The 25,670-nt window shown below is 42.5% G+C and overlaps 2 protein-coding genes across 2 annotated transcripts in view; both read left to right on the forward strand.

Annotated features, from left to right (window-relative positions):
- The first annotated feature begins 486 nt into the window (after positions 1-486).
- Positions 487-7,167, forward strand: golga5 (golgin A5). Its single transcript, XM_007543156.2, has 13 exons — positions 487-703; positions 2,095-2,748; positions 3,582-3,779; positions 3,866-4,085; positions 4,178-4,301; positions 4,386-4,589; positions 5,254-5,424; positions 5,502-5,630; positions 5,708-5,806; positions 5,965-6,187; positions 6,307-6,406; positions 6,481-6,544; positions 6,772-7,167. Exons 2-13 carry the CDS (start codon positions 2,103-2,105, stop codon positions 6,847-6,849), a joined length of 2,256 nt encoding a protein of 751 aa, XP_007543218.1. The 5' UTR covers positions 487-703; positions 2,095-2,102; the 3' UTR covers positions 6,850-7,167.
- A 1,098-nt stretch (positions 7,168-8,265) lies between these two features.
- The window catches only part of trip11 (thyroid hormone receptor interactor 11), a 20,924-nt gene continuing 3,519 nt past the window's right edge, over positions 8,266-25,670 (forward strand). Inside the window, exons 1-19 of the mRNA XM_007543157.2 lie at positions 8,266-8,874; positions 11,022-11,098; positions 12,031-12,141; positions 12,228-12,530; positions 12,783-12,851; positions 13,588-13,753; positions 13,850-14,176; positions 14,716-14,756; positions 14,840-14,938; positions 15,986-16,195; positions 16,400-19,339; positions 19,433-19,573; positions 20,391-20,584; positions 20,834-20,997; positions 21,130-21,233; positions 21,338-21,437; positions 22,924-23,005; positions 23,830-23,944; positions 25,559-25,658. Coding sequence (XP_007543219.1) covers positions 8,736-8,874; positions 11,022-11,098; positions 12,031-12,141; positions 12,228-12,530; positions 12,783-12,851; positions 13,588-13,753; positions 13,850-14,176; positions 14,716-14,756; positions 14,840-14,938; positions 15,986-16,195; positions 16,400-19,339; positions 19,433-19,573; positions 20,391-20,584; positions 20,834-20,997; positions 21,130-21,233; positions 21,338-21,437; positions 22,924-23,005; positions 23,830-23,944; positions 25,559-25,658 — 5,482 coding nt within the window. The 5' untranslated portion in view covers positions 8,266-8,735. The remainder of the gene's footprint in view (positions 8,875-11,021; positions 11,099-12,030; positions 12,142-12,227; positions 12,531-12,782; positions 12,852-13,587; positions 13,754-13,849; positions 14,177-14,715; positions 14,757-14,839; positions 14,939-15,985; positions 16,196-16,399; positions 19,340-19,432; positions 19,574-20,390; positions 20,585-20,833; positions 20,998-21,129; positions 21,234-21,337; positions 21,438-22,923; positions 23,006-23,829; positions 23,945-25,558; positions 25,659-25,670) is intronic.

Genomic DNA, 25,670 nt, shown 5'->3' on the forward strand with positions numbered 1-25,670 from the left:
ATCAATAATAAACATTTCCACTAATTACAAGAGGACTTAAAGAGCACAATGGAGAGATAAAAAAAAACAAGGTTATGAAACATCAATAATCAAAATAACCAAAAACCTGGCGTTTACACTATATAATGCAAAATATGAGTTCAATAATAAGAAATTAATATTTAAAATATATTCAGTTTAGGTCTTAGCAGTCGAATGAACATAGTATATAAATATTGAAATGGGAACAGGACACTAACACTGGTTTTATGTATCTTCTTAAACATTCAATCAAAATACCTGAGTACAGTTGTGTATTTGCTTTTCTTTCATTGTTTTTTGTTTTCTTTTAGTTTACTTTGTATTTTGTAAAAACCCCAATATTGGAAATTGTTGCTTCATTTCAAAATTGTGTTAGTATCGCCACTTTATATTTCTTAAAGGGGTAAAATCATACTACCGCCTGCTTGTATGTTTAAAAGGCGTTTCCTCTCCCAATATGGCGGACGAGTTGACGTGTCGCTGTAGCGACCTGAGAAAGTGGGCCATTTCCTGGAGCAGTTCCTGGTCCACGTATTGAGAAGCTCACATTATATCCTCTTTGACAGATAATGACATTTGACTATGTTTATCCAACGGGACGTTCCCTTTCATGTCTAAGCAATAAACCTCGACGACTTCCGGGAGACTGGAAACCCAGTGAACTTCGACTTTTTATCGCACGGTACGTTTGAAGATTAATATTTTTTTTTTAGCTAGCTAGCCTGTTAGCTTTAGCTGTGATAGAACTCTCAAGTACAAGTTTTATAGTTTGTGGCACAGTAGCTAATGATGCTTTTCATCGTAATTATGTCCCCTCTTAATGTATTTCTGTCAGTTTTTATCATTGGAACCTACCATACGGAAATAGGCAAGGATTAAATTGGTTAGCATCATAGCTGTGGAAGAGTCGAGTATTACCAAGACTTCTGGGTGAATTGCTTTACTCTGTTGTAAAACCTTGAAAAATATTTAGCTAAGACATTGACGTGTTTGAACCGTTTGTCATTTGCTCTTCTCTTGTTAAAGTTTTTAATTAACGAAAGCACAAAAATCTGCATTATATCTAACATTAGGAGATCTTCATCCCACCTGTGTTGGTGCAGTTAAATTATTTACTTGCACAAGTACTCAAACTAGCCGGAACATTTTTGCAACCATAAACTCAAGTGTGGTTTGTTGGATTTTAAAGTGATCATCCTTCACAATAAAAACAGTAAAAACATGAAATGAAAGGACAGTGATGCACGGGTTTAAACATTTTTGCATGAAATCTAAAAAGGGTAGGGCGCTTGTACATTTAGCCCCTCGTAATATAATTCTAGTATGCCTCCAGTTGAGAATCTGTTGCAAGAGCTAAAATGTTGATTTCCATAGCTGCTATACATCTGACAGAACGTGAGCGTGTACTTGGGTAAAACATTTCACACTCTAGATGTGCAGATAGATGACTGTACAAAAATACAGACTCAAGATGGACTGCAAATACAAATGCGCACCACACTTTTCAGATCCTTAGTTGTAAAATGCGTCATTTTGTTTTGGTCCAGAGAAAATATGTTGAAGATTTTTTTTAAGTGAGAAAAAGAAGCTTTTCACTAAATTTGGCTGATGTTGACTTTAGTAATCGATTAATCTATCAGTTGTTCTGATGATTAATTGGATACAAAATTTATACTTTCTGTAGTTTTTTTTTATTAAGCTACTTGGGCGTTTTCTATGCAACATTAGACATGAATTCAGAAAAGGAAATAAATAATTAAATTCTTTGATTAGAATAAGAAAATAAACATTTTATTGCCTAAAATACAATAACAAAGTATTCCTTTAGTGAATATGAACCAGGTGAATTTAGAAAGGTTTATCTTAAATTTGAGATGTATATGCACTTTTGTTAATTTCTATTCATATGTTGTTTCAGCAAATGGCCTTTTTTTTGAGTCTATATACTCCAGTTAACGATTAATCGATTACTAAATTAGTTGATGATTATTTGAGTAATTGATTAGTCTTATCAGTCTGATTAATCGTTTCAGCCCTAATGCTGAGTCTTGCTGTCTCTGCTTGTCGTTTCAGGGTGCGACATGTCTTGGTTTACTGATCTGGCAGGAAAAGCTGAAGACTTCCTGAATAAGGTGGACCAAGGAGCTGCTACCGCCCTGAGCAAAAACCAAGCCGCGGGATCCGCCTTCTCCTTGCCCTACGGAGAAGAATCTGCCGTCACCGACTACAATCCCGCTGCGTACAAGACGGAGAAAGCCGTGACGCACCATGGCTACCCGTCCTCTCGCGACGCCCCCAGCTACATCTCCGCTGCGGCCGGCAACGTCAAGAAATCCAGCGCCACTCTCCTCGCTGGGACAGCCAACGTGCCCAGCAACCCCTCGGGTTCTGGCGTCTCGAACCCCGCCAAGACCTCGGCAGGCTTCGTGAGGCCCAAAAAGAGCGAGGAGGATGTGGACGACGACATGCTCTTCGACTTCCTGAACAGCTCGGACCCGCCAGACAGCGGCAGCAGCAGGAGGGATTCAAGAAGAGAACTCCCGAAAGCTCCAGTTATGGAAGTCCATAGCCCGACGCCTCCGCCTTCTGTTACCCCTCATGCCAACCTCTCGGCCCCATCCACACCCCCTTCCACCCGTGGGGTGTCGAGGGCCTCAAGCATGAGCTCGCTGTCGGCGCACAGCATCAAAACCTCGGAGGAAAATTCTGCTAAGGAGCAAAGTCAAGGTTGGAGCTTGGAATTTAATATCCTACATGATGAGAATATTTAAGATAATCTAAGTATGGACGCAAACAACTAATCGACTTTCAATTATTTGCCAGTGAACGGTTTATTAGATTAAAATGAGTTCCGATCGATTAACTAATATCGTCTTAGACCGTCTTTTAGTGTTGCAGATTGGCCGCCAACCAGCAGAGGGCGGCGCTGGTCATCCTTAAACGGAGCAAGGCCATACGGGAACAAAGATGGCGGAGATATCGCTGAACGGGAAAGAGGAACGGTCCCGCAAAATGCACTTCATGCGGTTCTGTTTTGAAATATTAAGACTCAAACAAACTCCTTAAGTTGTCACCTTCTTAGCACTCATTAAGACGAGCTGCATGATGGAGCTGAGTCAACTTCTCGTTCAGAAATTACTGATTTGCTAAGGAGGCGAGGATGCGATTACTCTCATTGAGTATCAGGGACAGTTTAGATAGAGAAAAAGCGGAATAAATTTCTGCCAAAAATCGTCGGTCTCAAAATATTTTGAGATTAATTGAAGAAATGAAAATTGGACATTTCTGAGCATCAAGTCAAAAATTATTTCCATGCTTTTTCTAGAAACATTTTGAGTCTTTTTCTAGCAAATTTTCCCCGTATTGAACTCAGAAATTTCCTTGTTTTAGAAATTTTCTGAAACATTTTTGTCGAAATGTACAGCTCCTGTTTTGCCATCTACATCAAATCACTTGGTATCTCTAGTTGGAGCTCAACAAGGACTTTGCTGTTGTTAAGTTAGCAGCTTCATTACTCAGTTCTTCTAGCCTTTTTCATTATTTTTTCCTCTGTACCGCAGACACACCCGAGAGCTCTGACTCTGGCCTGGCTCCACCGCAGGAGTCCAGCAGGCCGGAGCCCACTGTCCCCACAGAGGAGCCGCAGAGCCAGATCCTGTCCAGCCTGCGCCTGGAGAACCAGCTGCTGCGCAACGAGGTGGCCTCCCTCAACCAAGAGATGGCCTCGGTCATCCAGAGGGCCAAAGACTTACAAGACGGCAAGTTCAAATACAAACCGCACAGAAACTGTCAACGCGTCTCCTGTTTTTGTTTTTAAAAATGTGGCTTCTCCGTCTCCCTCCAGAATTGAACCAGGCCCGCCTGCGTGCCGACAAGCGGAACTCGGAGCAGTCGCAGACCGACCGCACGCTGAGAGAGCTTCGCTCGCAGGTCGACGACCTCACGGAGGCGCTCTCTGCCAAAGACGGCCAACTCGCGGTCCTCAAAGTCCGACTCGACGAAGCCGATCAGCTGCTGAAGTCTCGCAGTTTTGCACTGGAGGAAGCGCAGAAGGAAAAGTCGAGGTGCTGCTTTGGCGCTGCTGGTTTAACATCAAACTCGGTTTGATTTCAAATCCTCACTGTGTCGGGGAATTATTTCCTTGATTTTTCTGTAGAATAATGCAAGACCACACAGAAGGCAGCAGCATGCACTCCCAAGCTCTGGAGAAGATACAGGAGAGGCTGCGGGAGGCGGAGCTCTCTGTCAGGAGGGAACAGGACAGCTACCGGCAGATGCAGGTGAACCTTTTTCGCTTGTTGAGTTTAACGAATAGAAAAAAAAAAAAAACGCCGACACTAAACGGTGCTCTGGTCCTTGTGAAGAGCGAGTACGCTGACCGGCTGGGCAAGCTGGAGGCCGAGCGGCAGACCCTGGCAGAGACGTTGACGGCGGCGGAGCGCCGGGCGGTGGAGGAGAAGGTCAGGGTCGACGACCTCCTGCAGCAAGTGAAAAGTGCCAAAGCGGCGGCCGAGTCTGCCAAGCAGGAGCTACAAGACTACAAGCACAAGGCTTCACGCATCCTGCAGGTAAGACTCGGCTTTGGCCTGGAAAGAAATAAAAAAACGCAGCACCTCGGCCTGTCAGAATAAATAATAAATCAAGTAGTCAAATGATAAATGAAAAGAAACTTAATATCGTTGATTTATCGTTTTTCTCTCTCTTTCTACAAAAACTGATCTTCAGTCTGGTGCTTTGGTCTCAACTAGCCCCTTTTTCTTGAAAGACAGTTTTGTTTACAAAGACTTCATAATTAATTTCATTTGTTTTTTCTGCTGTTTTCTCTCAAAGCCAGGGTTTAAATCTAACTGTGAAACTGTGAAAAGACTGGAAAATCAGTGTTTACCTGTGCTCTCTATCCAATCTATCTGAGCTTGAACTATTATTTATTAGACTTGTTGTGAAAGGTGAACATGTTTGCTAGCTGCTAATTATTAACGTAGGGTGCTAAATACTAACGCATGCCACACTTTCCAGATTTTAATATGTAAAAATAATTAAAAAGAAAATGTTTCTCTCAAGAATTTTTGTCTACTTTGTTAGTCCTTCACATAAATCATAATAAAATACCCCGAGGTTCGTGGCCTTAACATGACTACGTGGAAAAAGTTCTGCAGTGCATTGGAGCATCTCTCTGCTTCCCTTGAGGTTCCTCTAAACTGTTCTTCATTCTGTTTGTGTTGTTTTGTTAAGTCCAAAGAGAAGCTAATAAGCAGCTTGAAGGAGGGCTCGGGTCTGGACGTGGGCGACGGCGGTGGGACCTTGGCCTTGGAGATGGAGGAACTCCGTCACGAAAAAGAGCTCCAGAGGGAAGAGATTCAAAAGCTGCAGGGGCAAGTCGGCACACTCCGGGCGGAAATACAGGCGAGTCCTTACATCTGGCAACAAGAAAGGCTGCTAAATCACGTTGCTTTTGCTCAACGCCCGTTCATTCCGCATAGGATTTGGAGAACCAGGCACTGGCAGAAGCAGAAACATGGCGGGAGCAGCAGGTCCACCTGCAGGAGCAACAGGCCTTACAGAACCGGGCCAAGCAGGATTTAGAAGCCGAGGTGGAGCGCTACAAACAGGTAAAGGCAGCATTCGTGACAAAACAGTATTTGTTTGGGTGGGAATGTTTCGACTAATTGTTGGTTACGGGATGCAGGAGCTGCAGTACCTTGAGGACGAGCACCACCGGGCCAAAATCAACCTGCAGAGCCGAATCAAAGACAGAGAAGATGAAATCCAGAAACTCAGGAATCAGGTCAGAACCGCTTTAAAGTCACAGAAAGTATTAAAAAAAAAAAAACAGATTTCAGCCTGTAAGTGAATGAAAGATGTTTTATTGACAACTGAGAACATGCTCCTTTCAATTCACCGGTATTTCTTTTGAACTCTTTTATTTTATTTATTTATTTTCAGCTGACCAACAAGACCCTGAGCAGCAGCAGCCAGACGGAGCTGGAGAATCGCCTCCACCAGCTGACGGAGACGCTGATCCAGAAGCAGACCATGCTGGAGGCCCTGGGCACGGAGAAAAGCTCGCTGGTGTTCCAGCTGGAACGTCTGGAGCAGCAGCTGAAGAGCGCGCAGGGAGGCCAAAGCGGGGGCTCGTCCATCAACATGAGCACCTTGGAGGGTCCAGGTTAGACGATTTGTTAGTTTTTCTTTCAGTAACCATCAGCTTTGACCACTTTTTAGTCATATTTAGACATAAAATAGTAAAAATTATTTGTGTTTTTGTTTTTTTTTCTCGGCGGTTAGGAACGCGTCAGAGAAACACACCAGTGCTGTTCAGCGATCAGGACAGTCCAGGTGTGTACGGAAAAGTCCGGAAGGCAGCCAGCACCATCGACCGTTTCAGGTGAGCCTTCATCCTCGTCTTTACAGTTATTTAAATCCTTCCTCCATTTTGACAACATTTCTGTTGCCTGGCAGCATAAGACTGGGGATCTTCCTGAGGCGCTACCCCATGGCCAGGCTTTTCGTCATCCTTTACATGGTGAGTGCTCACTTTAACACCGAGCGTCGGTGAACCTGTCACAGGAAGCGATAAATCAAACGATAAATTAAAGTGAGCACGATCATTTCCATTTGCACAATAGTCTTCAGAGAGATGCTCCCTTTTATTATTGTTGGTTTACCACAGTAATTTATGGGATAGTTTATTGTCCAACAATCCAATCCAAGTGTTTAATCAAAGTTTTTTTGTTTTTTTCTTTTATTCAGGCGGTACTGCATCTGTGGGTCATGATTGTTCTTCTAACTTACACACCAGAAATGCACGGCAGCCCTGACGGGAGATAGAAGACAACTGGACATTTCTAGATTTTCTATGTTCCTTCAACGTAAGGAAGCTGCTGGAAAATGGGCCCTGGGACCTGACTCTCCCTGTTTTGCACACACAATGCCACCAACTGAAGACATTTCCTCGCATTTATTGTTGGTTTATTGGGCTGATGGCTGAGAGCTGCATTGAGTTTTAAAATAAATACAGAGTGCTTATACTGTGTTGGTTTTGTTCTCAATGTTAAACTTTCCTTCCACTGTACTCTTAAGAGATTGTATGTAACACTATGTAAAAACAAAAATAAACAAAGGGTTTTAATAAATATGTAAGAGGAGAAAACATTGCGTTATTTCCTGGAGATTCCTAAATTCACCCAAACCAATCTTTCTAGTCATTTTCACATTTTGTCTTGTTACAATCACAAACCTTTTTTGCATTTTACTGAAATTTTATGCAACATATAAATGCAAAGCAGCACTTAAATTTGAAGTGGACGTATTACTGTATATGGTGTAACACTTTCTACAAAGATCTGTGTTGTAAATTTGTATTTAGTGCTGCTGAGTCATATATTTTTTAAGAACCACCTTCCAAACTAGACACTAAAATTTTTAGCCAATTCTTTGGAAAATAGCTAAAACTGAGTGTTGATTTTGAACTCAAATATTTATTACTTTTGAATGGTCATTTGAACATAAATATACTTTAATCTAAAAATGTGTAATTGTAGCTCTGGTAATCAGAACAGGTTGATAAGTATAGAGTATTAATAGACTTGAAGATTTTGATTGTCAAATTCTAAGAGACAATCCCAGTTTAGTTCAAGACCTAGGAAAAAAAACTTAACTTTGGAAAATAAAACAAATGCACAACAGTGCTGGATAATTTAACCAAAAGAAACTTTTTTTATTTTATTTTTTAAATTTTTTTTTACATTCCTGGAGATTTGCACTTTGTTAAAGGTAGATACCTATATTTTCCTGATATGGTTTGCTTTTTTTTTTTTTTTATCTGGTGGTGGCAGCATTATATTATGCCTGAACAGCATACAGTCCCCCCGTTGGTTCTTAAACTGAATCACATCATATTAGATTATTATTATTATTATTATTATTATTATTATTCATTTGTAAAAACGTGTTCTTGACTTACGTAATATTTTTGGGTTATTTACAAGGCTTATTTGTTGGTTTAAATTTTGTTTTGCTTTTAATTGCCTTATTAATTCAGCCAGTCCGCCAACTGGGTCAAATTATATTTATTATATTATAATATATTATATTATATTTATTATATTATATTATGATGGAATTTTTATTTATTATTAATTTCATTTGGCAACTACGTTGAACCATTTTATTTTACATCCTGTTCTTTCCTGCTTTACGTCCGTTTGTTGGTCCTCCACTCCTGTATCCCATCATGCATCGCTTCAGACCTCGGTGTCCACGTCAAATCTGTCAGCAGAGCAGAGCTGATAATGGCTGCAGTTGAGGTGGCACTTTTAGGTCTTCAGACTGCTAAAAAACTCTCCCATTTATGACTGAAACTTTCCGCAGACAAGAGCGACTCCAGCAGAAACCGAAATATAAAAGTAATAGCTGTGTTATTCTGCTATAATGTCTCGTAACTCGCTTGTCCTCCCAGATTCCTTCAGGCAACCGAGCAGCTGTTGTTAGCCGGGTTTAGTGATTGCTAAGTGAGCGTCTGTCAGGAGTGAAGCCGCCGCGTTTCAGACCCAAACAAGTGGATTTTAACACTATCGGTGTAAATGTCAAGCAGAGTTTGTAGCTTAGCTTACATGTCCGCACCGTCCTCGGCGTATTTCAGCTCAAACCGTGGCTAGCTGTCCCGCGTCCCTCGGACTGGTTTTGTTTTTGTTTGGTTCTCAGCCTCTCCGAGGATGTCTTCCTGGCTGGGTGGACTGGGCTCCGGCCTCGGCCAGTCTCTGGGACAGGTCGGGGGCAGCCTGTCATCGTTCACCGGGCAGATATCAAACTTTACCAAAGACATGCTACTCGAAGGAGTGGAAGAAGTCGGAGGTAAGTTAACAGTCCATGCTTTAGCTTTACCTCTATTTTGTCCACATGACCATTTAGCACACCAGTAGCATGAAACACATTGTTACTGTTCAGTTTAGATGTGTTCAAATATGTGCAAGTATTTATATTCATGTGTCTTTATATGTTTGTACCTAAATATACATTATTCTTAAACTAATTTTGCTGCACTTTGAATATTATGAGTAGTCCAGGTAACAGAATCTAATCCTCAATAAACACCAGGGTTTCCCACAGTGTATTATAAGCCTGGCGGGCCACCAGGCTTTATTTATGCCCCCTACCAGGCTAAGCGTTGCTTATTTAAGTCTTTTTAAAATATTTGCATTTTTTTAAGACTTTATAGTTGGTGTTCAAGCTTTAATCTTCCAGTAATGCGTAATTATCAAATGAAATTTTCAAATTTATTGTCAACATGAGACATTTTTTTTACTTAATATCACAACAAACCGCTGAATGAATGACTGACCTAGCACCCCAACCACCGGGCTTAGCAAGTTTTCTGGGGGAAACCCTGACCATACTTAATAGACATGACGTTTAGATTATCTGCTAAATTGGAAGCTAACCACTTAAAATGCGATGCCATCAGTCTGTTAAAGAACAAAACATATGGGAGAATTTCAGCTTTGGTTTCTACCTGTGCACTGTTTCATTCATACTGTAGAAACGTGTAAATAAGCAAATTCAGCCTGTTTGACTAATTCAAACTGGACGTGTTGTCGGTCCACACCGAACTGATAAAACATCGACTGAGGAAGAACTTTGGCCGCAGATCTCCAACTCACTGCCGCAGCCAAAAACCTAAAGCGTCTGTTCTTATCACGGTCGGGCAGAGATGTACGCTCACCTAAACGTGTTTACTGGACCTTAGGTTACACAGAACCGTGCTCACGGTACACGGTTCATTTCTGTAAGGTGGGAGGAAATGTTGCCGCCTCGAAATCTGAAAGTTGTGGGTTCGATTCCGGCTTTCTCCTGCCAGGTGTCGACATGCGACCAGACAGATGTGGCTTAATGTAAAACGCTTTCATTGATCAGTACAGCTATTTAGGCGCTATATAAATTCAATAAACAAAAAAAAAAAGACATCATTCTTTCAGATTTTTCTAAATAAATTTGAGCATCCTTTCTTCAACTTGGTCAAATATAAAACTATAACAAGAATCTTGATCTGTCTCATAAAATCTCAATAAAATAACTGAGTTTGTGGCTGTGATGAAACGTAAAGCGCTCACAGGAACCTGAATGAAAGTGAATCAGTGTGTTTTAATGCGTGTTTGGTGTTGGCAGCTCTAAACTCACTTTATTACTTTAACTTGTCAGTACTGGTTGCCTTCTGGCCAGTAAGGTATTTGTTTCCCACATGGATCTGATGTAGTAGATTAGCGCTACAGATGGAGACAAAAATGTTTCTTTTAAAGGATTTTGTGTTTTAAGGGTTTAAGGTTAAGTAAAACATAATCTTTGCTTTCTGTGGGGTGAAAGAGTATGGATAAAAATAATTGTGCGGTGAAGTAATTTAAATTTTAAATGTTATTTATAGTGTATTGATTGATTTCCTCTGCTGATTAGATGCAATAATCAGGAAGCCTTCAAAAGGAAACATTGCGCATGAAGACCAAACCAGGTTACTGTCAGTCAAATTCAACATACTTTAATATTACGATTGTTTTTCACACAATTGGACTAAAAATAAGATTCCTTGGATATCTTTTTTTCCACTTCTCCTCTCCCTCTACGTCGGACGTCGTCTTTAGTTTTTCTTCACTCTTGGAAGCAGCACAGCACACAGTAGCCAATCAGTAGCTGGTGGGGTTAGTTTTTCAAAATAAAGCAACATTTTATTACATTTTGATTTATTTCAAACTCTGATTACAGTTAATATAAGTGCAAAAGTATAGACTTTGTATATGTATCTCGTGTTGTTTTAACATATTTTTAAAAAAAACTTCATTTTGAAGGTGTGGCGGCTTTTATTTTTTCTTCGTGTTTTGTACAACCGAGTTTATAACTTTACCTTTACTTAATATGTGCTGCACTCACACAATGTTCTAGGGAGATGCAAATTGACTGGTTGTGTCTGTTCTAATGTTTTTCCTCATGCTGTTTTTTCCGTGTAACCACAGATGCTGCCACAGAATTACACGTGTCCAATTCCAAGTTGGCTGAGGTGGAGGCTGCGTTTTCCACTCAGAAATCAGAGGTTAGATTTATCCTTTTTTTTATCTTTACCACCTAAGAGCAGTTTGACTTGTGACAGATGATTTTCAGCAAGAAATGCTGATAAATGCTTTAGTTCAGATCAAATAGTTCCTGTGTAAATCAAAGTGGGCCACACTTTGATTTATGTGACAGGCTACATGCTGATTGTTGGACTGAATGTGCCGGTACTGAAGCTTTTAGCAGGTGATTGTGCTTCAAAGGCCAATAACAGATAAAATGACCAACATTTTCTATCAACTATTACTGCTTTCTGTCAGCTCCACATTCACTGTCCGGCCAACAGTGTTGTCAGTGTTAAACGCCAGCGGGGCAGTAATCCAGACCTAAAATTAGCCGCCAACATGTGTAGCTCAGGAAAAGCTGCTTTTTTTTAAAGCTGGAATAAAAAGAGGACAATTGTTTTGTGATATTTTACTAGGAGCTGAAACAGCATCTCGGCATATCCATCCCTAATCTGAACAGTTCTTTTTCCACGGTGGAAGAACGTTAATAAAACACTTAACTGAAGTGAATTTGGTTTTCTTTTTTTTACAAAAAACAAGTAGTTACGCAATTTTTATTTGGTTTTTTTTTTTTCTGCTATCCAAGATGTTGCATTAACAACCTTTCAAACCCGCTAAGCTGCATTTAACTAAAAATCATATCTGCACCTTGATGCATGCAAATTTGTGCATTTACTTGTGTTTTAAAACATATTTGTAGCTGTTTGCTGTAGGTTCTCATCAGTAAATGCAGTAATTAACCCCACATTATTATTAGAACGTCGATATCCAAAATGGCTGAATGTAAAAGAAATGATTCTACTCTGTTCTGCCTCGTGTTCTCATATTTGCCCGTCTTCCTGTGTTCGTTAATTTCTTGGATATCTTTACACATGTAAGCGACAAAACGCGTCCTCTCTCTGCGTTGCAGCATGAGAGGCTGAAGAAACTTCATGCAGAGTTGGAGGAGAAGCTGGAGGCCTCAGAGATCCAGATTAAACAACAGTCTGCAGAACACAGAACCCTCCTGCAACAGAAAGACGTGCGTGCAAACATTTTTAAATCGTGAGTGTTTGTGAAAACTCTCCATGATGATGATTAAAGTCTAAATTCCCGTCCCTCTCCCAGGTGGAGATCAGCCACCTAAAGGCTCGACAAAGCGGCCTCCAGGAAGAAGTCCAGAAGCTGCAGCGGTCGGCGCAGTCGGCCGCCTCGTCTCCAGCGGTGCTGCCGGTGACCACCGCCTCCCTGACCGCCACCTCCTCCTCTCCTTCCACCTTCCTGACGCGCCCCACAGAGCCTCATCACGGCTTCCACGGCGACGAAATGGACATCAGCGACGTCCTTTGGTCGCAGCAGGAAATCAACAGGCTGTCCACAGAAGTGATGCGTCTGGAGGCGGAGGCGGCGCACTGGAGGAGAATGTCGCAGGTAAAACAAAACAATCGCGCCAAGACTCGGCGTATCCGAGTGACAGATTATTTCTAAATCTTTGTAAGTTAAAGATGAGCCACTGAAATCACAGTGTAGAATAATTGTCGCCGGTAGTGTGATCCAGGTGAGACTTTTGGATTTTAGCAATGAGCCTTAAAATTAAGGAAAAGTGTTAAATTTATGTATCTAAAATTTAGCTGACCTTAAATACGGAGACTCTTTGATTTTTATTATGTTTCTGTGTTTCAGGCATCAACAACCTCAGGAACTGGTAATGGTGACCAGGGGGAGATTCTCAAACTACAAAGAACTATTAAGGTAGCTGCTGTAGTTCTGATTATATCTTTATAAAATAAACCTACCTTTCAAACACTCTGAATCTGCAGTGCTTTTTTCTGTAGTTTTTCTTCAGGGGTGTCTAAAGTGCGACTTGCGGCCATTTGCAGCTCCTGGCCTGATTTTTTTTTTGTTCCCTCCCCCAGTTCAGGTAGTTAATGCAGATGGTGACTTTCTGACTTTAATAAGACCTAAATTGTTACAGTCAAATTAAAATCTCACAACAGAAGACACAATGCAATACCCCCCGTTTTTCTGTGTCCCGTCCAGCAGGCTTTGATGCACCCCAAACTGCTTTTCATCAAACTTGGCATTATACTTTTTTTTCCCAATAAAAGCCTTAATCTTGTTTTTATTGGTTAAAATTGACAAAAGGTGATCTATTGTTTTCAGTAGAGACATTCAGAAATTTGCAAACTGGACATTTTTAAATGAGGCAAACCTGCAAAACCTTTTTCACATTTTGGATCTTCAATAATTCAGACCTCCCTTTCTGACAAAACGTTAAAGTATTGCAGTTTAGTTTATTGCTTAGGAGGTAAAAAAAAACACACACACAATATTTTATTTTCCTTTTTTTTCCCCACCAGTCCTTTCAACTTGGAAGATTTTTCCACACGTGACAAAGTTTGGACACCCCTGTACTACAACTACTATTTATGATAATTACCAGGAGACGCAGTAACGACACTGTAGATTTGTAACTTTGTTGGAACAGGAGTTGCGGGATGAAATGAGTCGAGAGGTGGATGAGCATCAGCATGAGCTGGCGGCTCTGCAGGACGCCCAGCGGCAGAAGCTGGCGGAGGTTACGCGCCGCCACAGAGAGGAGCTGGCAGAGTACGAGGAGAGGATCGAGGAGCTGGAGGAGCAGATTCACAGCGGTGAGATTATTTTACTCCAGCCAAAAGCAGGAGCAGCCTGGGACTTATTACATCAGAGAAAACTAATAAATGTCTCCTCTAACCCACTCTCTCCAGGGGACAGTCAGGTCAGCTCCCCGTCGGATTCCTCCAAACTGCCTGAGCTCCAGAGAAACGTCCAGACTCTGCAGGAAGCAGCGGAGCGCCGCGAGAAGCAGCTGGCCGAGCTGTCGGCCAGTCTGGAGGACGCATGGAGGAACCAGGCCTCCCTGCAGCAGGAGAGGGACGACGCCCTGGAGGAGAACGCGGGGCTGCTGCAGAACTACTCGCGCCTGCAGGCGTCCGTGGCTGAGCTGCAGACACGAGTCCAGGAGCAGGAGGGGAAGGCTCTGCAAAAAACCCAGTTTGAGCACGAGATTCAGACGCTTAGAAATAACTTAGCAGGTGGGGTTTATATGTGCTGACTAATGCAGCATGATATTATCTGTTACACTAACATTTCTCTAAATATTTTTTATAATGTTTAATGCATTGTAATAACTAGGGCTGCACCGATTGCAGTTTTTTGCCCGATTACCGATCTTTTAAAAAGCCTTCCCTGCCGAATCCGATTTTAGCCAAAGCAATTTCTTTTTGTCTGAAAAGTCACTAAATATAGTAAAGTCTCTGAGTTGGCAACAGTGGGTGACTGTTAACTGCAAATATGCAGACCTGACCTGGTGGGTCGGTCTATCAAACTTCTCTCACAGGAGAGCAGAAGAGGTCAGTGGCTGATTTCCAGGCCTTTGCTGAGGTGGATAAGATCAACTTCACATTCAAGTATCGGCCAATCACTGACCTCCCAAAATTAAGGAAATTGGCATCAATAAATCAGCTGGCCGATTAATTGGTGCAGCCCTAGTAATACCAAAAAAGTATAACTTCAAAAATAGTATCTTTACACTTTTCTTTTTTTAATTTGTTTAAATGTTATTTTTTTATAGCTGCCGAAAAAGAAATAGAGAGACTCAAAGACCTTTCCGAGGCAAGTATGAACACAAGCTATAAGTTATAAATTACAGTTTTGTATATTTACAGTTCGTAAACGATCTCGCATTTGAACTTTAGGCAGAGCCGAGAGAAGAGGTTGAACATGCAGACATCTTAGAACTGAACACCATTATAGGGATGCTGAGGCAAGAAAAGGAAGTCCTGGAGCAAGAAAAGGTTGGTTTATTTTACTCAAATGTTCTCTTTTTTTTTAAATAAAGATTTTTTTTTTGCTCTAGTAGCTTTTATTTGATAGTTAATTGACAGGAAAGTGGGTAATGAGAGAAGGGGGAAGACATGCAGCAAAGGTCGCCAAGGCCGGGAATCGAACCTGCGACAGCTGCGTCAAGGACTAAGGCCTCCATATGTGGGTTGTGCTTAACCCCTGCACCACCACGGCACACCAAATGTTATCTTTTTAACATTATCTGTTGACACTTTAAGAAAACAAGTTTAAAAACAGTTTTTTGTTCCCGATGTTTGTTTGGCACTTTGTAGTTTGACAAAAGTTAAATACTGTATCAGCTTACAAGTATATGTATTTTTTTTTGTAGTTACAGTTGAAGCCAGATGTTTACATAAACTCCATAAGAACATAAATGCACACAGGTACTTTACACATGGCCTGACATTGAACAATCGTCACGTTTGGAGAAAAAAGGAGAAAACTTTCAAAACTGAGAACAGCAACATTCCAACATCCAAGATGGATAATAATCGTACCACCGAATTAGTTATAAAATGGCTTAAGGATTACAAAGTGAATGTATTGGAATCAACTTCATAAACCGTTGATCACAGAGGTCAAAGGTTTTTCCTTTTTTTTTCTTTTTTTTATTAAAGGAACCAAATTTCCATCTATTTTAAAGAATACCCAGAACGTTTGACGCAAGTCACACAGTTTCAAACATTAAGAAAATGTATGTTAACCTCTCAATTTGATGGAAGTAATAAAAAAAATACTCGTTATTCTGATATTTATCAAATAAAAAATAGTTCTTGAACTTCAACAAAAAGCATCTAATCTGACTTCATGTCAGACTGTGAGGGGAAATAAATGTTTTTCCATGTTAATAAACGTATGTCAATATTTGGCTTCAGCTGTTTTAAACTTACACTCTCCAGATGTATAAATGTTAGTCACTGGACGTAGTTAAAGTCAGTCTGTGAACTACTGGAGCGTTGAAGTGAAAGACATTTCCTGATTGTTTTCTCTCTTCGCAGCTTGAGCTGCAGCACAGACTGACGGTAGCAGAGGAGCAGATGGTTTGCAGAAATGCATCGCCAATGGAGTCTGTTGAGGCGGAGTCCCTGGAGGACCTGAAGGCGGAGCTGGAGAGGAGAGAGAAAGTCCTGAGAGCCGCCGAGGAGGAGCGGGACACCCTGGTGTCAGAGCTGGAGGAGTTGGACCGGCAGAACCAGGAAGCAACACAGGTCTGGTCGGCCTCAGCTCAATCCCCACAGTCCAGCTGTTTAACTTTATTTTTGGGTTGAAGTCATAAAAAAAATGATAGTTGTCATGACGGGGCTGAGGTTGTATGCAGTGTGAGAAGCACAAGCCACAGTTTTTTTTTTTTTTTTAAACGTCTTTAGCAAAGCAATAAGAAATAATGGAGTTTTTCTTTTTAATTATTTTAGCATTTGATCGCCGCAAAGGAGCAGCTCTCTGGCCAGTTGAAGGAAGCTGAGGCAGAGCTGATCAGAACGACCGCAGAGCTCAACGCCACCAAGGAGCAGAAAGGAGCGCTGGAGCGCGAGCTGGAGGCCCAAAAAGAGAAAACCAGCCAAAGCGCGTTCACCCTCAACGACCTCCACATGGGCAAACAGCATCTGGAGCAGAGGGTGAAGGAACTGAAAGACGCGTTGGGACGTGCGAACGAGCAGAGTCAGGAAGCGAGGCGAGAAGCGGCCGAGCTGAAGAAGACCCTGCAGGAGCGAGAGGAGCAGCTAGCCGCTGCTAAGGCAGAGACGGCTCAAGGAGGAGAGAGGCGGGCGGAGGAGGAGCTGGCAGGGAAGGAGAGGGAGCTGTCGGACCTCCAGAGAGAAATGGATGAAATGAGGAGCTCCTACGACAAGGGGATGTCTGAAGAGTATGAGGTGAAGATGGTGAACCGGAGGTTGAAGGACGAGCATGAGAACGCTTTGAGGAAGTTAGAGGAGCTAAACAAGCAGCTGAAAGAAAACCAGGCCGCTCTAAACAGGACGACAAGGGAGAAGGACACTCGTATCGAAGCGCTCAAGCTGGAGAAGAACCAACTCGAACTGGAGCTGTCGCAGGCTGAGAGAGCGCTGTCGGAGCAGGCGAAACAGTACCAGCAGACCATCGAGGAGCTGACCCGAGCCAGGTCCATGGACGCCTCAGCTTTGCAAACCGAGCACGAGTCGGCCATCAAGCTAAACCAGGAGAAGGACCTGGAGATCGCCAAGCTGAGGCGAGACGTGGAGCAGCTGGCGTCGGACCACAGAGACACCAACGAGATGCTCTCCATCACCGTCGCGGGGCAGAAGCAGCTGACGGACTTGCTACAAGAGAAGGACGTCTTTGTGGAAACCTTGAAACAGAACGCGGCGGATCTTCAGAGAGAGATGGAGAACAGAGTGTCGGCCTCGACCAAAGAGGTGGACGCGCTCAAACAAGCGGTGGAGGAAAAGGACAAGCAGCTGGGAGGGATGAAGGAGGAGAACAGCCATCTGAAAGAGGAGATCGATCGACTGAGGGATCAGCAGAGCAGACCGCAACCGCTGGCCGAACCCAAGACTCTGGACATCATCACCGAGCTGGAGACGGAGATCGCCCAGCTGAAGTCGTCCAGGAACGCGCTGGAAGACGAAGTCCGGTCGCTGAAGAAAACCTCGGAGGAGCAGCAGGCGCATCTGCAGGCGCAGCGGAGCGAGCTGGAACAGGCCGCCGTCCGCCACCAGCAGACGGCGCTCGACTACGACAGACTCATCCAAGCCAAAGACGAAGAGATAACTCTCCTCCAGCAGAGCGTGGACCAGGGCCGCCTCCCGGCGTTCCAGGGAGACGTCATCCTCCAGGAGGACAAGACGCGGTCTCTCAATCGGGACAACGGCAACGAGAAGCACGACCTGTCCAAGGCCGAGATAGAGAAACTGGTCCGCGGCATCGAGGAGAAAGAGACCGAGATCGTCCAGCTGAACGAGAAGAACCTCTCGCTCACCAGGCAGCTGGAACAGCTGGCGTTTTCTTGTGACGAAGTGGGCAAGCTCTCCCAAATGATCCGGCAGAAAGACCTGGAGATCCAAGCGCTCCACGCCCGGGTCTCGTCGGGTCAGGACGTCCTCTACCTCCAGCAGCAGCTGCAGGCGTTCGCCGTGGAGCGGGAGCAGATGCTGGCCGTGCTCAACGAGAAGACGAGGGAGAACAGCCAGCTGCGGTCCGACTACCACCGCCTGGTGGACGTGGTGGCGGCGAAGGAAGCCGCCCTGGTGAGGCTCCAGCAGGAGAACCAGCGGCTCTCCGACGCGAGCGACCCGTCAGGGAGCCAGGAGATGTTCAAGGAGACCATCCAGAACCTGTCCCGCATCATCAGGGAGAAGGACATCGAGATCGACGCTTTGACTCAGAAGTGCCAGACCTTGGTGACCGTCTTGCAGTCGACGGGAGGCGAGGCCGGCGCCGTGTCCGGCGGCGTCAGCAGCAACCAATTCGAGGAGCTCCTTCAGGAGAGGGACACGCTGAAGCAGCAGGTGAAGAAGATGGAGGAGTGGAAGCAGCAGGTGATCACCACGGTCAAGAACATGCAGCACGAGTCGGCGCAGCTGCACGAGGAGCTGATCAAGCTGCAGGGCCAGGTGTCCGCCGACAGCGACTGCAGCTCCAAGCTGTCCGTCGACTACGCCCGACTGATCCAGAGCTACGAGCAGAAGGAGAAGAGGCTGGGAGGTTTGAGTCTGGAGCTGGCGCAGGTCCAGCAGACCATCAGTCAGCTCAGCAACACCAAGGATGTGCTGCTGGGGAAACTGGACAGTGTTGCGCAGACTCCCGAGGCCGCAGCAGCGACCGCCCAATCGAGCGGTCTCAATCTAACGGCCGAGCCCCAAACCCAGCAGACCGCCGGAGTTCTGCAAGCGCAGCTGGCTGAGAAGGAAAACCTAATCAGGACCCTTCAGGAGAACAACCACCGGCTCTCCGACGCGGCGTCTGCCTCAGAGAGCGAGCAGAGGAGTCAGGCCGAGGAGGTCCGCCAGGTCCGGGACAGACTGGAGTCCCTGCAGAGGTCAGTGAGGGAGAAAGACCTGCTCATAAAAACCAAAGGAGACCAGCTGAGCCAAGTGAGCGAGGCGCTGCGCAACCGCGAGAACGACAACGAGGTACTGAAGCAGGCCGTGACCAACCTGAAGGAGCGGGCGCTCATCTTGGAGTTGGACGCCAGGAAGCTGAAGGAGGAGAACGAGCAGGTGGCGGCGCGCTCCCGGGAGAAGGAGTCGGAGTTCAGGGCTCTGCAGGAAACAAACATGCAGGTTTCGCTTCTGCTCAGAGAGAAGGAGTTTGAGCTGAGCGCGGTAAGCGAGAAGGCCGCCACGGTGGAGCGGATGCTCAAAGACAAAGAGCTGGTCAGTTTGGTTCACGGTCTGCAGCCTTTTTCAACATTTAATAAAGTAAACATTCCCATGAAACTTTTTTACTCCTGTCGATTTGTGTCGCAGGGTAAATCCGGTGAACTGAATCAGCTTCTGAACGAACTGAAGTCCATGCAGGAGAAAGCGGTGATGTTCCAGCAGGAGAGGGATCAGATGATGATGGCGCTGAAGCAGAAGCAAATGGAAAGCACAGCTCTGCAGTCTGAGGTAGGAGGACGACCATCATGAGCTGCGTCTCCAATAAAGATGTGGACATGACTTTTTTAGTATTCAGCTAATGTTGGAAAAACACAGTTTTGCAATTGCGGTGTTTTCTATGACAGCATAGAAAAATAAAATTAATAATTCCAATTTAATTTAAATGAATTATTAAAAACTAATTTTAAATAAATTATTTTTAAAAATTAAATTATGAGAATAAAGTAATAATATTGCAACTTTATTCTCGTATAACTTTATTCTGGTAATATTACAGCTTCACTCAATATTTTCTTTATTCTTTCATTAATTCATTTTTTTGTTCGGTCCTAAAACTCTGTTGTAGTTTCCACTAAATATGCCTGAATCAAAATCAAACGTGATTAAGTTTGTTCACGCGATAACAAACACGCCTCTCCATCATCCAAATGCCACTTCCTGTCGTTTTCCTCGTTATTGATCGCATGACTTGTGTGACGTTATTAATGGTTCAGAAGTTGATGTGTTCTGTCATTTCTGAAGAGAAGAAGTCGAGATGCGTCTCTGGGATCCGACTGGTAAAGCGCTGACCTGCCACTAAAGGTTCTGTCTGGTTCCCATTGATCTGTTTCTACTAGTTTGAGAAGATTTAAAAACGACACTCCCGTTACCATGAGCTGCCGTCGATTATTTGTACTTGGAACAGAGGCGACGTCACACTGTGTGTGAGAGAGAAAAAGAGCAGTCTTGTTACAAAATACATTCAAAGATATTTTATAAAGAAACAAATGAGGCAAACAGTTAAGCCAAGATGCTGTTTAACTCGAGAGTGTTTGTGTGTTTGCAGCTGCAGCACACGAGGGATAAAGAGCAGCGGCTCAACCTGGAGCTGGAGAGGCTGCGCAACCACCTGCTGGAGATCGAAGACTCCTACACCAGGGAAGCCCTCGCTGCGGAGGACCGGGAGACGGAGCTGCGCAGGCGGGTGGCGCTGCTGGATGACAAACTGGCCACGTCGTCGAATGCCGTGGAAAACGCCAGGTTTGCACAAACTTAAAACTGCCTTCACCACATGCGTACGTCATATGTTTATTTTATCACATCACTTAAATGTGAGAAAGTGTATTTCCACACGCGGTTCAGTACTAGCTCCTTTTTCCGTTTTTTTTTTTTTTTGGTTTTTTTTCTTGAAACGTTTTGCTGTAGTGATTTATTCCCTCCAAGCTCGCTCTGAGCCAGAGTATTTTGTTATTTTTTTTAATTCGGCGAGTTTCCCGCTCTTCTTTCCAGCCAACAGGCCAGCATGCAGGTGGAGTCTCTCCAGGAACAGCTGAGCAATGTGGTGAAGCAGAGGGACGACGTACTTTTACAACTCAGAACCTCTCAGGAACAAGTCAGGCAGTACGCAGTGTCGCTCTCAAACCTGCAGATGGTGCTAGAGCAGTTCCAGCAAGGCAAGTTAGCAGAGAGAGAAATTGTTTCGCCAGCAGCTTCTTAGCAGCTCTTCTTTGTAATAAATCTATATTTTACCCGTTGTGATGCTGTTCCTATGTATTGTTTCAGTTATTTGTCTCTTTCTATTTTAGAGGAGAAAGCCATGTACTCGGCAGAGCTGGAGAAGCACAAAAAGGAGAAGGACGAGTGGAAGAGAAAAGCTCTCCTGCTTGAAGACCAGGCATCTGCTCTGCAGGTAAGTCAGCGGACAGAGACCGTGTCTGTTCTCATAATGTCTGGATCCGGATCGGTGGGCGTTGCAGTGAAATGATCCCGGTTGCTGATCTTTATTTCTCTCAGCTGAACCTGGACGAAGCCAGCGCCGCTCTAGATTCGGCGTCTCGCCTCACAGATCAGATCGATCAGAAAGAGGAGCAAATCGAAGAGCTAAAGAAGCAAGGTGAGATGAGTTCGAGTCTCTTCACTACATTTAATGTTTGTTTTTTTTCCAGCAGATTGTAAATTACTGTTGAATAAAATGGCTCCAGATCATTTTTCCTTCACCAGTTTTGTGCCAATTTTTGGTCACTTTTTTTCTTTTTGTATTTATATATTTTAAGAATGTATGCAGGTAAATCATAATACCAATTCTTGAATCTCACATTTAATTTATTTGAATATTATTCTTTGAATGTAAACATTTTCCAGTTAATTGTAGCTTTGAACCCATAGCTGAGCTAACCAAAATGACTGAGCAACTTCCTGATTATTCAGGTTTTTACTTAGAATTACTTAACATCTCCTCACTGTAGATTGTAAATAAATTAAAAGTTAATTGCTGAAATTATCGGCTTTCAAAGAGACCTCAAAACGACAGGCATGGATTCATGTGAAAATATCAGGGACAAATCTGAAAGTATGAATTGGCAAATAAACTAAGTAAAACTTTTAACCAAAAACTGAGCTCAGATTATGAAACAAAATATAAAACAGTATGTGGCTGGACGCCCTTATCAGAGCCTGACTTGCAGACTAATGTATTTTTCTGTCACTTTTATCAAGTAAACGTTACATCACAGCAAATTCTCAGACTGTTTTTGTTGCCTGGTCTCAGACCTTACAGTATGTATTTGTTCTGTCTTGGAGCAAGTCTTTATCTTTACTTTCTAATTCTATATATATAGTCTAAATGTGGCTTATCTGGAAAACATAACTCTAGATCAAGGATTGCGCTAGAATTTTTTTGTTATCCGTCATTTTGACTGATCATCATATTCTCTTTTTATCCGTCATTTTCTAAAACATTAATAATGACAAATTGAACTGGATTTAATTTTAATTTGGTTTAATTAATGTTCAACAAGCTGAACAGAGAATCCACATTATGTCATTACACAACAACCAAGTAACTCTTTCTTCCACAGTGACAACAACCACAGACTGCTCCCAGGAAATATGAATAGACAATTAAAATTAAACGATTGCACTTAAATTATGAACGATTCACCTGCTTCATGCCTCCAGCTAGTCTGCATGGATCTCAAATGTCCCCAATGTTTTGATGTTCATCTGGAGGTTTAATCGTCGCTCTGCTGCCACACAAGAGACTGGAATTACAAACGTCACCTCGGCCCAAATTTTGAAATCGGGGAACATTTCTCCATTTAAAGTGATCAGAAGTCGGTAAAACTCTGAGAACAAAGGGTTTTGAGAAATCTGACACTATAGCAAATTACATATGAAAATCTGACTCTCCATTGGTAACCTAGAGGTTAAATGTACCGAGTTAGTTTTTTAGTCTGGTAGCATACATGTGGCAAGTAGAGAAACAAAGCAACATAAATATGTTTTGTTGGTTTTTTTTTATTATTATTTTTGTTTTGTTTCAAAGGAAACAAGTTTTTTTGTTTGTCGTGAAAAGACGACTCTCTGGTTTTGTGTTTCAGTGGATGTGAGGCAGGAGATGCTGGAGGAGGCACAAAAGAAACTCATGAACCTTCTCAACAGCACCGAAGGAAAGATAGACAAGTAAGTTGGGTTTTTGTCCCATGTCTGCTATTAATACAACCAGTTAAATGAAAACAATGTTGATGTACTTTTACTCAAAAGCATCCAACAAAATCACTGTTTTTAATATTAGTTTATTTTTTTAAAACCTAAATTAAAGACCTTTTGTACATCTTTGTCTACAGAACCGTATCACATAATTGTACAAACTTGAATATTAAAATAATGAATAGAATACAATATTAGAAAGAAGCTGTAAAGTTGAGGCCAGAGTTTTTTATGATGTAGTTGTAAAATATTTTAAAAACAATCAGACATTTGTCCCACTTTTGATGACAGTATCTTTTTGTTGTTTTTGGCTGGTTCAGATTTCTCTTCAAAAACCATAAAATAAAAACGGAAGAACAGATACATTAGCAATTAAAGCAGTTAGCATTGCAAAACTATTTGGGCGTGTATCAAACTTCTTAAACGCTGCCAGCGTTAATCTATCATGCTCATGACTGACAGACGCTGAAAACTCTCAAGGATGAAACGGAGCAGTTTTCCCGTAATCACTTCAGCCTTTCTTGTGTCTACAGCGTCCTGAGTGAACTGTCGACACGTTTTGACATGCCGTAGAAAGTACATCTTGTTTTTAGATGTCTTTTTTCGTCTCTCTGCTTCCTCTAAATTCAATTTTAAACACCTTGATGATACTGAAAATTGCTCATTTTGATGGGTTCTTTCCGGTCAGTAATGGTGTCCACACTGAAGAGTGTTGTCAACTCTACGTGGTAACTCTTTCCTATCAGTGTTGAAATGCGCCATGATCCAGCATTGTGTGTGTGTTGCTGTGTCTGCAGGGTTCTGATGCGCAACCTGTTTTTGGGCTACTTCCACACGCCTAAAACGAAGCGTGCCGATGTGCTGAGGCTCATGGGAAGTGTGTTGGGGCTGAGCCGAGAACAAGTTGATCAGGTCAGAGGTCGACCTTGACTCATTTCAGCCCAGTGGGCGGCTGGTCTTTTACATGTGTTTGAAAATCTTAAGAATAACTTTAGAAAGGTTTTCTTAAAATAATGACCCAAGTCATTTTTTGCCAAATGTGATCACTTTTTTGGCAAAAAAATGATTTTAGAAAAGTGACGATAACCAAGTTTAAGATTAAAAATATATTTTTTTAATTCATATGTTAAGTGGGGTTTTATTTAATATGTTTTGTTTTCACAGGATGTTGAAAATGGGAGGCATTATTACACATTTAAGTTTTAGTTTCTGGAGCTGTTAAAAAAACGACAAATATACATATATAATAATGACATAACTCAGTTTTATGAATAGTAAGTAGTTAATGCTTACAATAAATACACAATCAAATCTTGGACTGATTTAAAGCCAGATCAATTGTTTTAAGCGATTTGGAATTACATTTTTCTCTCCACCATCATCAGCATAAAATACTGAATAATTTAACATCTAGTTTATTTTGAAACATTATATTGTAGGAAATATAGAAATAACTCCATCACTTCCATCCATACATGTCATAAAATATATTATTTTAATCTACTTTCAATCAAAATTCCTCTCATTTCATCAAATCATATGTTTTTTGGCAATAATTTAAAAAGTGAAACTTGTCTTTCTAGACATTTGCGGAACTTTTTACGTTGTTTGTAAATCTTTCCGTTCTCCAGATGGAGAAATGATTATTATAATTTATTCCTGCCTGTCTGGTTTACATCTGCAGCCATACAGCTTCTGTTAGCTTTTGAAAAACAACCAAAAAAAAGAAAGGAACAAGCTTAACTTTGTGCAGCTAGAACAATACCGTGATTATTTATCTAATTTAATAAAGCCATTAGAAGCGGAGAGTTGTGGCTTTAATTAAAATCTAATCGCCTTCATATGAAATGCTCCTAACTCTGATGTCAGACCTGTTTACATACTTAAACACAGGTCACTCAGACCACACCAGCAGATAATCCGCTTGGTTTAATTCGTTATCTTGCTCTTTAGAGCCTGGATAGTTGGCTGAAAAATACACTGCCCAACGATTTTATATCAACTCCCATTGTCCCCAGAAAATCCTCAGAGCTCAGACCTGAAAGAGAAAGCATCGTCTTTTCCAGATCGTCTTGGCTGGTTGCTGCGCGGGAATCCATCCAGCGATTCCAGAGAACGTTACCCAACACCGTTTAAAAGGAAACGCAGGGCCAGAGAGATTCCAGTTTCTTAGAATAAAACATTTTTTATTACCTTTAAGGTCCCTCAAAGTTTTTTCATTTTCCCCCCCTTCGTTCCCTCATGTCCTGGTAAAACTATTTAGAGTTTCCACTTTACAGAAGCCAAGAGTCGAGTAAAACCAGCAGACTTTAAAGATTCAGTGTCGGCGGTGCTGCAGTTCCTTTTCATGCGTCTATTAATTGTCAGGCAGTGATCCATGCAGCCCAATCTTGCCAAGAAAATTCGTAGAGCTTAGTTAATAATATTTAAAAAAAAACAAAAAACGATGAGCTTTGATGACGCTTGAGAGATTTTATTTTTCCAGATGAGTTAATTTTATTTCATCCTAACCTTCTGTCTTTTTAGATGTTGGAGGACGACTCCCACCACGGTGTTGGTGGATGGGTATCGAGCTGGCTTAGAGGCAGAGGAGCTCTGAGCGTGCCGAATACGCCACAGAGGCCCACCAGTGGCCAGG

The sequence above is a fragment of the Poecilia formosa genome, unplaced genomic scaffold (genome assembly GCF_000485575.1).
Source record: "Poecilia formosa unplaced genomic scaffold, Poecilia_formosa-5.1.2 Scaffold776, whole genome shotgun sequence".
Classification (NCBI taxonomy): domain Eukaryota; kingdom Metazoa; phylum Chordata; class Actinopteri; order Cyprinodontiformes; family Poeciliidae; genus Poecilia; species Poecilia formosa.

What these genes read in the sequence shown, in the direction of transcription:
- golga5 (XM_007543156.2), top strand. Translation starts at nt 2,103, where the DNA reads ATGTCTTGGTTTACTGATCTGGCAGGAAAAGCTGAAGACTTCCTGAAT. An exon ending in GGCCAAAGACTTACAAGACG is followed by an intron (nt 3,780 to 3,865) that starts GCAAGTTCAAAT and finishes GTCTCCCTCCAG; the next exon opens with AATTGAACCAGGCCCGCCTG. An exon ending in TCCAGAAACTCAGGAATCAG is followed by an intron (nt 5,807 to 5,964) that starts GTCAGAACCGCT and finishes ATTTATTTTCAG; the next exon opens with CTGACCAACAAGACCCTGAG.